At 37.5% G+C, this 16,697-nt stretch overlaps 1 protein-coding gene across 1 annotated transcript in view; it reads left to right on the top strand.

Moving 5' to 3' along the window:
• The window catches only part of LOC145991493 (transmembrane 6 superfamily member 1-like), a 33,527-nt gene that overhangs the window by 15,647 nt on the left and 1,183 nt on the right, over positions 1-16,697 (top strand). The window contains exon 5 of the mRNA XM_083127510.1: positions 10,231-10,449. Coding sequence (XP_082983636.1) covers positions 10,231-10,449 — 219 coding nt within the window. The remainder of the gene's footprint in view (positions 1-10,230; positions 10,450-16,697) is intronic.

Here is a 16,697-nt window from a genome sequence, read left to right on the forward strand (position 1 = left end):
ATGTATGGAAAAAGCTACAGAATTATTCAATTAGTAATGAGTGGCTTATCCTATTTAGAAATTCTCGTCCCACACATAAATTTTGCCACATGAATCAGCCGAAAATGTCAACAGAATCTGTAGATGCAGTTGAAGTAAAGAAAAAAAGTTGTCACGAAGTATCCAGAAGACGATTTTGTTAGTTTGTTTTTAAGCCCACTTTTATGCTCAAATAGGCAAATCGGGACTAAACCTACAGTTTAACGTGTAGTCCGAACCAGTGTGCATTGTGCTCCCACCAGAGGAGGGGGGAGTAGAACACGGGACCTCTTCATTATTATGCGACAGCGTTATGCCGTTGGGGAAAAATATACAGAAAGAACTCGCACCAAACGTGGCATTTTATCACAACAGAAGATGCGTCCATTTTAATAGGGTGATTGCCTGGGACAAATATTTGAGACTTTTGGAAAACAACGTCATTGTTCACGGAATTAGCTGCCTTGATCCACTAATGAAACGCTGTGCAATTGAAACTACCACCTCAACTTTCTAAGAGGTATGAACTAATGAAACTCCATTTCTGGAAGAGTAAGTTCTGGTTGATTTGTTTTATTTTAAGTCATTTTTCTGCTAATTTTGATAATGACGACGATAAGGTTCGATGGTGATTAGATGAAAGTAACGAAGGGGCGAAAACAAACACACGCTGACACTCAAAATACAAACCCTCATAAATTATTACTTTGACAGTGGTTCCAAGCGCCAGGGACTCGTTGCCCTGAATGAATAAAGTTTCCAGGGTATGCTGCACAGGGTAGAGGTTGACATTCTATTGTGTTCGAAATGGTCACACCATACAACCCAAGTCATTTATGAAACATATATGAATTATTATTGGCACGGTGATCAACTTCGATGAATTCTTTGTGTCCTAAATCATTTTGTTACCTCAAAAAATATGTTCATGTAACCATACGTGTATTGCTTCTCCCGCATAAGTAACATGACAGTTCCGAAAACAAATAGCAACTTAGCTAATAATCTCTTCAATTCTGAACAGATTTTTCAATCTTACTTGTTTATTACTTATGAGTGATATTTTGTCAATATAGCCTTTCATTAGCCTAGGAATACTTCCATGGACAATGAACAAAGAATTTGTCTTCCGTGTGTGCTTTAAATCATTCCTAATAAGACGATCCAAATATTCAGTGGCGGCGATTAGGAGGAGCGGGAAGTGGGGGATGCAGTTCCCCGCCATATTTTGCCACTTTTTGCCCCCGCACTATGGCCTCTTTATGCTAAGCCTTTTCTACCAAGAAAAAGTATATTGTCATTGCCTCTCAAACGTTGGCACCCCATCCCCGCTACTACAAACATTCAGATAGATTTCTCAGTTGTACAAACCTTGTAAGCTAAGAAAAGTGACCCCTAAGGAGTAAGAAAACTCTTCCAGTCAAAAGCTTATACGATGAAAATACTATGCTCAGGAACATGCATTTAAATTACGATAAGCTTCACAATTGTCTAACATCGCACTTTCTATCATTGACGCCGAATACATAAAATCAAGTATGTGCCTTGTATTTGCAACACAAGCTTAAACCTAATTCACATTTACTTCACTGTATTAACATGCATGTATGGCTGTGGTATGGCTGCGCATGAAATAATTGTGTCCATCAGAGACAAAGCGAAAGGAAATGGAACAAGATGCGACAATAGATTCGAAAAGATAAAGAGGGAAAAGAGAAATGGAAAGGGAAAAGAAGTAGGAGGTAAATCGGGAGTGTAAGAGAGAGGGGAATACATACGTCTTACATACAAATATACACTAGAGCATTCCCTGACATTCGCTACGAGACTCAGCGGCAAGCGGCCCGGCGTCAGAACTTGACTTTCCCGGTGAACGAGTCTGCGACAGTCGCACGCTACAGTCTGTTTTTTTCGCTCTCCCTGCCTTCGCTTTCTTTCCCTTTCTGTTGACGTTGCAGACTGACGCCAGTATAATCCTCCCTCGGAAGTTGTGTTGTGTCGTGTCCGTGTGTTGAAGATTGTGGCTTAATATGGCACCACAAAAGTTTATATTACAACAGAGGATTTATCTTGTCGAGTGTTACTTCGGAAAGAGGAATTGTGGAGAAGTGCGACGACGTTTTGCAACGAAATTTGCTGGTGTTCCCGTTCCACATAGGACCACTATATTAAACCTTGAAAAAAAAAGTTTAGAATAACAGGGTCAGTCTGAATAAAAGTGGAAAGAAAAATGGGGAAATCTAAAAATAAAGTATACAAAGACAATCCGCACACCATCCGTGAGTTAAAAGAGAGTGTTGTACAAGAAATCGGGAGAATTACAGTAGACGAACTTTCACGTGTAAATGCCAATTTCCTTCGGAGATGCCAGGAATGTGTTGCAGCAGAGGGACATCATTTTCAACACCTTCTGTAGTCAAGGTTAGTACGCATTATGAAGACTGTAATTTTAATAGCCGACTCTAGCGACTGTCGCGGACCCCGTTCACCGGGAAAGACAAACGCTGATGCAGGGCCGCTTGCCGCCGAGTCTCGCAGCGAATGTCAGGGAATGCTCTGTATATATGGTCTTACATTTATATTAAAAGAAGAAGAAGTAAAGTGTTCCCCTGTGCATAGCACCACGCCATGAAGGCGTATAGGGGGTGTGGGGGTAACGCCCCACACTTTCTTGATCCGGTCGTGAGTGGGGGTGATGTGATCAGCATCACGACCCTGACCGCCTTTACCCCCCAGGGTTTCCCCCAGGTACCCATGTTATGCGACGCTGGGTGAGCGCCGGCCCACCCTAATTTATCAATAAGGAGTTTCTGCCCACCCGGTCGAAAATTTCTGGCGCCGCCCCTGCTCTGCAATAAGCTCCAGTAGTCCAAGGTAGTTACCGTTTCTCGGTGACCCAAGTGCCTGATATTCACGTCTAAATGCTAGACCTGTTTCACTGATAAAAGCTATCACATTTATCAATCTCCTGAGAACTTCTCGCCAGTATTTTGCTACATCTTCTGCTTGTCGCGTCAGTTCTTGATCAATACGCCCCACTTCTTTAGAGCGTCCTGCAAAATCAATTACAGCATTCAGATGGTTTTTAGAAGTTTCGTGTTCAACCAGACGTGCAGCACCATTTTTCCAATCACAATAACCACCATGAGTAAACTGTGAGCGTGTTCGGTAAAAAAAAGTGTACATACATAGCAGTATACATGTCCATTGCTAGAAAGAAAAACAGAGCCATGAACGTTTTATGGTTTCACCGTCGAGATTCCTGAATGCTGTCTCAACTCATATCAGTTGTCCATTGAAGAGTTCAGCCGAATTAGCTCACAGAACACACAAAATAACTGCGTCGACGTATTTTATGATTATAAGAGGGCCCGCACCACAGTATTAAAACAAATACTTTTTTTTTATTTTAGTCTATTCAAAATTAACATTTTTAAACCGTTTTTTTTTTTAATGGTACGGGCCCCTTTGTGGTGCGGGCCCATAGGCTGCAGCCTAGATAGCCTGCGCGTAAATGCGGCCCTGAGCACTTCGTTGGGCAATTCTTCTTTTGAGGATTGTGAAGAAGAATAGACTTAAGTTTGTAGAGTTGTTCGTGACATGGAAGTGTGTCATGTAATATGTTTATTAGGAATGTAGCATAACACTTTAGTGGAGGAATCATGTAATTTACCCTCTGGAACATGTCGTTGTTGTAAAACTTTTACTGCTGGATTTGTAGATTATATGGAAGATCTTTGTTCGAGACACAGCATGACAATTTTGAGGGCTGTGTAGACTCTCTGGAACATGGCACGTCGTGGGGTACTTGACGAACTGCGTTAACAAGGGAGAGAAAGTTTCCTTGATCCCTTATGGAGTACAGCTGGAACATGTCGGAGCATTCTTTCTCCCAAGCTGGCAAACCTGTCAGGATACGTTGCTCGTGGTTCCTGTTTTGATATCCTCCCTCCGGGTTTGGGAATGCCGAATTGTTTCCCTTGCAGCTGACTCTGGCTATTCTCTGGTCGACAGCTGATGAACTTCGAATTTGAGACAAGTGTAAGGTAATGGGAATAATATTAACATAGTTTTGAGATAGGAAAAAATACGGGAAAGGGTTATTTTGATCCAACCTTTTTGGTACAACACTCAAGAATAATATTTTTCCATCCGTGAATTTTAAATGCCATTATCAATTGAAAATATACTTAAACTAGTAATAAACTCTTATATTATACCCATTTAAATAAATATGACTAAAATCCTAATGAATTTCTAGCTTAAAATATTAGGAAAAAGATAAAAAATGACGAGAATAACTTTGTGAAGGTTACAACATTTATTCAAGAATCTGTTATGTACAATGATATATGTCGTGATTCGATTGATTGAATTTAATTGATTACTGCTTCGATAGATACTGTAGTGACCCTACAGTGTTATAATCTTAATCTGGAAGCCTAAATAATGTTATTGCGGTTAGCAGCGGTGTACAGAAAATGACATTTTATATCAGAATTTAGTTATGTTGTGGCTTTTGAAATTTTAGAACTCAGTTTTGCATATTATTACTATTATTAAAATTTAAATTGGAATATCTAATAATTGCAGTGCTTCTGCTATACTATATTCAGCACTGGCTTGAACATGGACGTACTGTACTGGGAAAATATAAATACAACATTAAAAAAAAGGATTTTGTCTCCCCGCAGTTAAAGAAAATCGTCTCGGTTAGTCTATACGTACATTTCCTGGCGACAATGTGAAATTCTTTTACATCTCCATCTAAGGGTTACTGAAATATACAGTATTCTTGGATTAATATTGTACTAAGTTCCCTAATTACACTTCAATCTCTAATTGTTATTATTTAGTGAAAATCGCCCAAGTTGAAGAAGAAAACCCCTTTTTTGAATCGCTCTTCTGAGAAGGGTTTTAGAGTTGATTTGGCAACGTTCTCACAATCTGGCAACCTGTGGTATCCTAAAGAATTTAGCCGTCATCATTTCTGCTTAGATCATTTTCCTGCTTCGAGTCTACATGTATCCCGCGACCGGGGTTTTGCTGGCTGGCTGCCTGATCCCAATGGCCGAAGAGGTTCTGCAGGGAAAGTCATTACGTCAACAAAATTCTTCCTTCCTTCTAATTCCAGCGCGCAAGATTTGCGATCGGACGACTGAAGCTTGTTCGCTCGTGCTGTATTTCTCGGTGAGGTATGAAATGTACCCTCTGCGGCAATATTGTGTTGCGTGTTTTTACGTCAATACCTATGTCCTTAACATGCTTCTGCGTTTAACTGTACAAAGAAAATGAGGAAATGGATTCGTTTGCGTATGCACGACCAGTTTGTTTATCGATTACTTCTAAAACTCATGACAATTTGCTGTGAAATACCGGTCGCTAGTAACTTTGCTTGAATGTATTGCTTCTTCTACTTTACTTTTGATGAGAAAACAGGTCTTGTGCATTTAAAATGAAACACCATGTTGCAATGGCTCAAAATGGAATGGAAACGTATTTAAAATGAAGCCAGTAATAATATGCGGATGCTGGAACAATTTTGGCCCTAACGTATAAGAAAACAGTTCAAAGTTATTAAAATTCTTAACACTTGCAACGTGCCACCACTCGTAACTCCAGGGTATGGAGATCCGAATTGGCAACACGCCGCTCCTTGCTCCGGCTGGTCAGTTGGGAGCACCAGTTCTCACCCAGGGATCGGGATTAAGACGATCCACCCTTCCTCCAGGAAGGAAACAACCGAATTGCGACACGTGACAGTAAATAAAATTCCAAATACTTTATAATTAAAATGTCCAAAATCTTTAATCACGAATCGCGCGCGTACATACTGATTCGCACAAGTTAAAAATTGTATTTCGTTGGGTCTTGCACGATCGCAGGCAGTGATAAACAACTTATTTAACACGAGAGTCCGTGCACAGCCTTCACAGTTAATAGCAAAACCTCAACTGCCTACCTCAAGCGCGAGGCGCAGCATAACAGATTGTTATAACGTACAATACAAACTCATAACATAAAATAACACATCAATGTTAATTAGCGATAGTAAGCTAAAGTTCAGGTTGGCAACAATTAAAAATGCCAACGTGGAAGTTTTTAGATCGCCAAGAACACAAAGCGTGGTTCCCCCACTCCTAACATAAACAGCCAATAGGAAAACGATATTTTATTGAAAACGAGGGAGAAATACTTTGCTATAATATTACAATGCTAAACTATATAGAAATAACTAAACTGATTTTATCAAATAAATCATATTTGCCCTTGCACATAAAAATGATTAAATAAAGATTTAGTTTATAACGAAGACAAATTACTTCACTCTTGTACATTGTTGAACAAAAATCGATATTAAAAAGAGATGTATTTAACTTGTGCTTGAAAAACAATGAAAACGTTGCATATATTATTTGGGATAATAATTAGCCTATAAATTCTGAATATATGTTGCAAAAATACGCGAATAATATTATAACTTAAGATAAGACGTAAATATATACATGAATTATAAAAACAATTAAGTATAGATAATTTAATCCAAGTTCTTAACTTGAAAGTATACGAATAAGATAAATGCCAATATACAACTGAAATCTGCTTAACATGGCGGTGGTTACACACTTCCATAGTTATTGTATAACCGTGACTATTTTCCCTAACACTAACACTAACGTTATTTTCACGCCTTGCGTTTACTTTTCTTAGTGGTATCTTATTCCATGTAGAACCTTGTTTAAACTTTGCTATGTAAAGAAATTCTTATTTAGTCTTTTATGTTACTCATAGTGTGCACGTGGTCGTTAAAAATGTACTTAAATACAAAATTACACGGGAAACGATGTTTAGTTAACGCTATTACTATGTGAAAATAAAGTTTTAAATTGTTCTTTATGCATAAAACTTTTTTTTCGAAAAAATGTATTATGTATGAAATTTGGAAGAGGTGCAAGTCCTAACCGAACCGAACCTCAATTAGCATTTAGAATATGACAAAGGCTATTGGTATTGTATTGCTGACTTTTGGCTCACGTGGCTGACATACCTGACTAGACTACACTATTTGGTTCATGTGACTGCTCGTAATCAGCACGTGTTCTGAATTGTCTGGTGTTTCCGTTGATCGACAAAATTTCCCTCATTTACGATAGTTTCCTTCCAACTAGTTTAGGGGAAACGGGATATCCCATTTCGCCTAAAAAATCGTACAGCTGTCAAATCTGATTGACATGTGCTGATAAGCCATTGGGTGAAACTGGATTAGGTGATATGAGATGGGATCAATGAATTACTGCATTAAACTGGTTCAGGAAAACAAAAGTAACAGGTTAACTTAAAGTGATATCATGGTGTGAAATTCATATAACAACTCGTTGATTTTTTCGAGAGTTCACCGTGCCATGGCCATGGGGTTAGGGTTCAGAAATCAAAACCGGCAACTCATTTTCAAATACCTATTCAAAATACAACAGCGAGATAGTGCTGAGAGAACCCTTCCTTGACACAAGGTAGAATTTCAAACATTTGGACCGTATTAGTGTGAATAGACCACTGAGCAAGATAAAGTCCAAACAAACTCGTCATGTGGTCCTTCCCTATGCGATAGCATTGGAAACTTCATCGCAAGGGGCAAGTTTGAAAATTGTTTCATTGGTGCAGATACTAGCCAATGACATTGGCCGTAGCAAGATTCGCTACTTTCTTTTCACTGGTGGTGAAGATTTATTTATTTATTTATTTATTTATACATACTCCCCATAACAGAGCTATTGCTCCACTTACAACGGGGGCTTACAAGTAAATAAACTATGGTACATAATATCCATATACATAAACATAATATTAACATATACATAAACACAAATATTAACATATACAAACACATAAACCAATTGCATATACACAAATAATTAAATGATATTAATGCCTATTTTCAGTTTGTGTTATATTATATTGTATTATAAAATTGTATTTAGCATTGATAAAATAACTAAAAATATAAAATTACAATTTTTTTAGACAAAATACTAATTATGAATAAATTGTTTAATGACAGATAAATATCTCTCGTAGGACATAGCAAAATCAATATTAACATTATTTTGTATTAGTACATTATGAGCTTTACATATTTGAACCATTACTGAATTCTGATGTACAATATTTTTAGAATTAACCAAAGAAAATGGCAAATAAGAACGCAACGTTCTAGGTTTAATTGTGAATCCTATCAACTGAAGACAATCTTGAGCATCAATTAAGTTATTTATAAATTTATAAAGTAAAATATGTTTGGCTAGTTCTCTTCTTGATTGTAATGAAGAGAACCCAAATTCAGATAAAATAGTATTATAGGATATTCTTTCTAAATATGAAGATCTTTTAAATTTTTTGTAATATAAATATCTTACGAACTTATTCTGAACATTTTCAATTAAATCACGGTAGCATTGAAAATAAGGATCCCAGACGACACTAACATACTCTAACTTACTTCTTAATATCGAATTGTATATTGAAGCAATAGCTTGAATATTATTAATTTCTCTGGTAGTTCTAAATATAAAGCCTAAAATTCTAAATGCATCCGATACTAATGTTTGTACGTGCTCTCTGTAAGTAAGCCTTGAGTCGAGTAAAAGTCCCAAATCCTTTATAAGTTTAACTCTATTTAAAACTATTCCATTCATAGTATAGTTATGAGTATAAGATAAGTTATGTCTGCTAAACGTAATAGTTCTGCATTTACTTATATTAAAATCTAACCTATTGGTGACACTCCACTGAAAGCAATTGTTTATATCTTTCTGTAATTGCGCTAAATCACTTATATTTGTAATGGATTTAAATATTTTTAGGTCATCAGCATATAGCAGATAATTAGAATTTTTTATAACAGAGGATAAATCATTAATAAATATTATAAAAAGTAAGGGACCCAAGTTTGAGCCTTGCGGAACACCAGATGTAACATTATATAAAGGGGATGATTCAAAATTGTAGGTGACATAGAATTTCCTATTTTGTAAATACGATGCTATTAATTTTAATAATGGAAACGAAAAACCGAAATTTGCTAACTTATATATTAATATATCATGATCTAACTTATCAAAAGCTTTAGCAAAATCTGTATAAATAGTATCAACAGAGTAACCATTGTTAAATGAGTCTGCCAAAAATTGGGTAAATGAGATAAGATTAGTTAAGGTTGATCTTTTGGATATAAAACCATGCTGATGGTGAGTTATATACGGTTTAACATGATAACAAATTCTATTATATAAAATGTGTTCAAAAATTTTTGCTGGTGTTGAAATTAAAGATATAGGCCTATAATTGATGATTTCCTTGGCGTTACCAGATTTTGGTATAGGAGTTACTTTACTTATTTTCCACCTATCGGGGAAAATTTGGGTGGTTATAATCAGATTAAATATGGTGCATAGAGGAAACAATAAGCAATCAGTACATCCTTTAAATATGTAAACGGGTATACTATCTGGACCACTAGCTTTCTTCGATTTCAATTTTCTAATAGAAGTTTTACATTCAGATTCAGTAATACTATCTAATACTAATGGTTGATTTACTATCATAGGTACTTCACTGGGAATTGAGTAAGTTGGAATAGAATCATTAAAAACGCTCTTAAAGAATTGCGCAAAACCATTAGCTATATCTTTGTTATTGTCAAGTGATACTCCATTATAGGTTAAACTACACTGATTATTAGTTGATTTCTTTTTACCTTTAATATAACTCCAAAAAGACCTAGGATTATTTTTTATGGATTCTTCAGAATTCTTTATGTAAATCTTGTAAGCTTTGGTTATCATAGATTTTGATTTTCTGCCTACATTTTCGAAAATTTGATTTTCGAACCTACAACGTTGTTACGTTACAAATATAAGTGGCACCCAACTGGGGCTAAACCAGATAGTAGACATTTGCAAGGCTTGACAGAAGTATTAAAAAAAATAAGGTCTCTGCCAATATTAAAAGACAGAAAAAATGTCGAAGAGATGAGAGAAGTAAGTCAACAATGGATATCATCAGCTGTTACCAGAGGAAAAGAAAAGTCAAAATTACATTTTTAGGAGTATTTTAATATTTTCTTGTCTCTTGACGTAGTAAAACCCCGATGCACGACACACATAGACACAGTACTGTAATTCTGTTTACTTTTTTCTTTTCTGCTTTGAATAGGTCTGCTTGGGCAGTAAACAGGACATTCCCATGTGGTATGGTACTGAGGTGGAACGCATTCTTCTCCTAGAAGACCCAGCGCCTTTTTATCACATCCAAGGCCTGTTCGCTCTGTTCCTTTTGGTGCCTTCTTACTGCTTGCTGATGTTCGGTCTGGCGACTCCGCTTGAAGCCTGGGTCAAGAATGTGGCAGCGCTAACAGCAGGAGCTTCAATGACAGTAAGTTGGTTTTGTCTTGGTAAAGTATGCAATGAGGACCATTTTTGTCGAACTGGAACCAGCTCGCTGATACGGCCAATTATATCGTTACTATTTCTCCACTAGCTTCTGTATTCAAGGTATATGTAACCAGAACAAATCTTCAATCATCTGATAATAAGCAATGGAGACTGTTTGCTCATTTTAATGAGTGTCCTTTGATGCCCAGATATAGGAATATTCCGGAGGAAAAAAAACTGTATGCTTTGTTTTCCATTCTCCTTTTATTTGTATATTTATATTTCCCTTGTACGTATTGTATTTTCTGCCCCTTCAGCTTTAGTAGGTTTTTGTTCTTACTTAGTCAACCTCTTGTTTATTTCCAGGGCCCGGATTTTGATGGCATGTCATCTTTTTTCCTCATATTGTATGCATTGCTCTTAGGTATTAAAATCCTGAATACGAACTTCTAAGTTATAAAAATGTGAATTTTATTGTGCATGTTTTCGTTTATTTCCTATTTTTAAGTTTTACGTCATTTTTTCGTCATTTTTCGCATATTACGTTTTTCCCTGTTTTTTTCTTCGTAATTTCATTACACTTCACTTACTCATTTTTAGCCAGGAATTGACATTTATTGCCTTGATGTTGGTAGCAATGAAAACAAGAATTATATCGCCATTTGATTGTAGGAACAAAGCAACATGTCACTCGAGATTACCTACTGCAATATTTCTGAATATGGTAAGATTTATACAGATTTTTATACCTAAAATTCACATACACCTTGTAATTTCAGTTCTAACGTTTGCGAAAGTAAGGACTGTGCCGTACTAACTGTCATACCCTTAAATAAAGACAAAATGTTAAATTTTTAGGTCATTTTATTGATATTTTAAGGTCATTTTATAGATCATTTTTCTGCTATGGTGGTAGGACGTTTCACTCACACACGGGAGACTAGTTTCGATTCAGAGGATGTAGTCCATTAGTGGTGACGTCACAAGCAGACAACGAGCTGGAACAGAGTCTAAACAACGGGCAAACGTGTTTTCTTTCTATTCAAATCCATGGGATTTTCCATCGGAAGGAGTAGTTTTAATTACCCTTTGAAATTTGATGTATTTGAATAGTGAGAAAAGCACGTTTTTATTTGTTTAGACTCAGTCCCAGCTCGTCGTCTGCTGTGACGTCACACTAACGGATTCCATTGTGATCTTAGATGGGAGATTCCTTCATACCGAAGTCATCAGTTGGTATGTACTTGGGACAACCTTTGATGATTAAAGCGGCCAGTAGAGGATGTTAGTCAACTATCCTGCGGTAAAGATTGGGAATGTGTGACATGACATGACAATACACAGGGTAATGCTTTCCCTTTAATTCCCCATTTCTGTCTCATTTTCTCCTCCTTCTTTACTATTTCTCCCCCCTCTCTCACTGTCTGTGATTGTGCGTGTATCTTTCATTTCACTTATTCTCAGTCACTCTTTCCTATATCTTCTTAACTCGCTCTCTTAAAATGATATTAACGTGTAAACACAAGGTATACATATCACACACTAATAGGCAGGAAATGCCGTTCGTGCGTTAGGAAACGGTCCAGGTTGTTCGGGTTCTGGACGGTAATCGCACCCTTTCAATGAGAGGGCGGGGATATAATACCTTGAAATATATCACCTTAATTTTACCTGACACCTCTCGGCACATATAATATATAAACAACAAATAGCATTGTACCTGACCACCTGGTACCTGTAAACATCGAACGATAAGTCGTACAAACTGTAAAAAATATATGTATTGGAATCTGACAAACAAAACAAAACACAGTACAGCTCCCCCTGAAACACTCATCCATTCACACACACACATTCATTTTGATGGGCCATATCAACATAAAATTATACATGCAAAGCTTGGATATAATCGATGTACGTTTCTTTCTTTTAACATGGACTCTTTGAATTGGGTCGTTAATCTCAGCTCCTGTGCTCCTTATAATTAAATATGTGCCAGCCCTCAATAAAAACAATTATCAAAATTAACGGTCGGCGTGATTGAACCTTTCGTTCCACAAGAACATTCGCGTCTAGGCAGCAAGTATCAAATTTATTTATTTTTATTTATTTATTTATTTATTTGAAAAGTCCTGAATACAGAAAAATCCATTTTACATCAGGATATCAACCGGAAAAGAAATAAACAAAATAATAAGATGGACACATACACACACATATACATATATAACAAGAATAATAACAACTAGGGCAAAAAATAATATTATTTACTCTTCAGCTGCTTTATGCACGCAGTTCTGTAAGTCTGTTTTGATAAATGGAAGCCCGGAGCGTCTCTTAATGAGTTGTAAATGGTTTGTAGCCTGTAGAGAAGTGATTTTTGTTCTAAGGATAGCCTTGAAGATTTAATGTAAAAGAAGTTGTTGCATTTACTGTTGGGACGTGGGATTCTGATATTAAGAAGTGGCAAGAGTTCGCTGGTGAAAAGTTGTCCATTTATGATTCTGAAGAGTAGTGTTAAATCTGAGAGTTGACGGCGAAGAGAAAGATCATGAATTTGTAGAGTGGATAGAATTTCTTGTTTGGAGAAGTTTGCAAGGGCTGGGCATCTGTGTTTGACTATTCTGACGAAGAAACTTACTACTTTGTTTGTTTTCTTTAAATTGCTTTCACATGCCATTGACCAAATACAGGAGCCATATTCAAGAATAGGAACAACACACATTGTAAAGTAGGTTTTGAGGACAGAAACGTGTGTTATGTCTGTAAATCTGTAAATTAGTCCGAGTGTTTTCATCGCTTTCGAAGTTATGTAGTCTATGTGATGGTTGAAAGTCAGTTTGCTATCAAAAATGACACCAAGATCCTTGTGCTGTCGTACGAACGGAATAACCTGGTTGCATAACTTGTAGGATGGCACTGTGTTATTGGATTTTAGGGTAAACCTCATGACAACAGATTTATCCGGATTTAATTTGAGATTCCAGTCTTGACACCAGCGTTCAATGTGTTTGAGATTGTCTTGGATATAGCATGTGTCCTGAAGTGAGGTAATGTTTCGGAATAATTTGCAGTCATCAGCATACAATAATACTGAACATTCGGAAGAAATATATTCGTGAATGTCATCCATGAAGAGAGAGAAACACAGGGGCCCCAGAGAACTTCCTTGGGGCACACCGGAAACTACAGGGAGCCACGATGAAGAGCAACCAGATACGATCCAATTCTCTCGGATTTACACACAAGCCCTCTCGCGTCCTTTCAACCAATTACAACTCTGCTGCGTGACGTAATACACAAATATACTATAGCTGCCGGGATATCTCAATTAGCCTTCGGCGCGAGCAAAAATTACATTACAACTCTATAATAAAGGAGCATCACTTGCACGACTTTGGGAATGTTAACACATATTATTCAACAAACAAAAGACTAAACAGTCAACCATCGATTAATTATTCAAACGACTGCGTGGCGGATTTCTTTATTATGAAGCACACTTTGACAAGTTACAATGGAATTTAACACAATGAAGGAGCTTTATATTTAAATGGTGACATTAAAAAGACATTAAAAACAAACACAAAACGACCTATTTTATAACAGTACTCAATTTCAAGACACGAAATTTAAGTTTGGCGTGCCGATTCACCTCGAAAACAGCGAATCAAAATGGCTTTAGTTTTGGTGGTAGGGCGATGAAAGAAAACAATACCTTCGTACGTGGATACGAATCGACAGATGAATACTGTACCAGGCTCTGCTACGTCATCAGGTGGTTCATCTTTCCTAGGTGCGGATAATCACACGTGGTTCCATTGTGACGAAAAATGTTTCTTCGGCTAATAACCGCGACGATGGCCGGCAATGGTGACACTTGGCACTTTCATTTTCTCTCGGCGTCGCGTATCTCTCCTTCGCTCTGACGTCGGCTTCCAACGGCTAGCATTTCCAGGCTCGTCGCTTTCATCTGGCGGGCGTCTCTCAAGCGTCGGCTTGAGTTCCCTCCTCTGAAGCATCGAGCGTTTCTTCATTGTTACTGCTGGACGTTTGCTGGTTGGGCAATCTCGACGGATGGTGTTGGCAGCGTCGTTGGATGGTTTCCATGGCATGGTGCGTCGTTGGTATTGGCGGCGTATGCTGGTTTGGCGGTAGCGTCTAGGCGGATGGTAGTGGCGGCGTCGCTAGGGACTTGGACACCCGACGTCCCCCTCTTCTCTTATCCTTCTAGCCTGCCATTGTTTTTGACGTTCCTCGTTTCACAAAACTATTAACTGCGTAAGATTATAACAGAACGACAGTCTCTCTTCGACGTCCTCCAGCGATTGATGTAAGCACACCCGTATCAACTCACTTGCAGTCACACGCTGTTGGTCGCAAAAAAATACTAAGACCACGGAATACAGCGGTTTAGCACGGAGGTGCTCTCACTACGAGAATCGCGGCGAACTGTGTAGATGTTTTGGGTTTCCATGGTTTTATACCTCATTTGAAATTTCGGTTGGAATCTCGTTAATGGTAAGCGTCGCTTCCCTCTCCGCGAGGTTTGTTCGACCCCGGTCCATTGTCATTGTGTCCTCGCGGGGCCCAACGCGTGTCCTCAGGTAGGTAAGGAAGGATTAGGATTAAGTTTCAGTCTCTCCGGCGCCAGAATTTCAGATTCGTAGATGGTCCATGATTTGCCTTTTTATAACAAATTCGATCTTGCGTCCATGATATTCAGTTGATCATCTTAAAATTACATCTAAGTATCTTTTATAACATACCGCTTTGGTTGTCTAAAATTCACGTGTATCCGCCGACTGGAAACGGAGATATTCCATAAGACCTATTATTGCTCAGGTGGGCCGCAGAGAGTGAACCTTCGTGACAATCTTCACCGTGACTCAGAACCTTACGCCCAACTCCCGTATTCTCGCCAGAATTTAATTTTTCCGACTGATATCTATGAACATTTCAAACCTCAAAATCAAATCTTACGCAATACATCAGTAACATATTGATTAATTATACATAATTAAAATAAAATATTAGACAGAGATGTACATATCCACAGAATACCGTGACATACATTAACGGAGGATGCACGGGATTCTCCTCCACAAAACTCCAGTAACCCTGGCGATAGAGGTAAATTTTTGCTCCCCCTCCACCAAAAACAATAGTACACTTCTTACAAATATTTCACAAATGTAAACTTGTTCAACTTTTATCAAAATGCAATAATAATGTATCAAATATAAAGGGTCATAATTAACAGTGGAACAGCGAATCCGTCGCAATGATTCGCAAAAGATGACAAAATCAATGATTTATTATACAATTATTCTAATGTTTCTTCTAGTCATCGTCAGTAATACTACTACTGATACTTGTGAAATTCGATTTTAAGATAAAGGTTAGTTACTGAGTCATACTACGTAACTCAATACTTCACATTTCAATATCTCCCAAATTATTTTATGTAGCTTTACAACACTAAGATCTGTAAGATGTCTTGCGACATTTGGTAATTTTTTTATGTGAACTTCTCTGTAGACACAGGGGATGTAAAGAAAGTTTTGTAATGTTGCAAGACTTTTTAACATGTTGCAGTTACACTAAAAAATTTGGTGAATTGTCTCTTTTCTTCAGTTTCATGTAAACACTATTATTCATTCTTGTCGTTTGGATTAACCTAGGGAGGGAGAAAGGCGACATAAAAATATATACAAATAGAGTTATTAAAAGAACGCTCATTTCGCTGGCTCTCTTTATGCTGTGCTATTCATCATTCTCTGTCATTTGCAATACAAACAAGTCGCTGCAGAATTGACCGATACCAACAGTTGCATAAGAAACTTACACAGAAGGAAAGATTACAAGAAGAAATTGTTGAATCCACAACCCTCCATTCTTGCGTGAATATAGATGAACCAAACGAATTCCATAGCAACTTTCAGCAGTCTTTCCCAAGAACTCCGAAATCAACTGGCCTGCAAACAGCCTAGCATGATATAGTGTTGCTGGTTTTGAAAATGTCCATCTTTCTTAACCCCCAAGTTTGCGAGCAGGAATTGGGAATGACTGATTTCGTTCATTTCCACACAGCTTTTACAAGGCAGTGACATGCCTTCGAGAAGTTTGGTCGCAGCTTTCACTTTGCCCATACCTTTGATCTTGTATCTGCTTCCCAGGAGGTTGATTCAGTATTTCTATGGAAAAACTACTCGTACATACGGAACGTCTTGTGCTGGCCTTGCAACC

Source organism: Lepisma saccharinum, chromosome 8, assembly GCF_977018435.1.
Source record: "Lepisma saccharinum chromosome 8, izLepSacc3.1, whole genome shotgun sequence".
Taxonomy (NCBI): Eukaryota; Metazoa; Arthropoda; class Insecta; order Zygentoma; family Lepismatidae; genus Lepisma; species Lepisma saccharinum.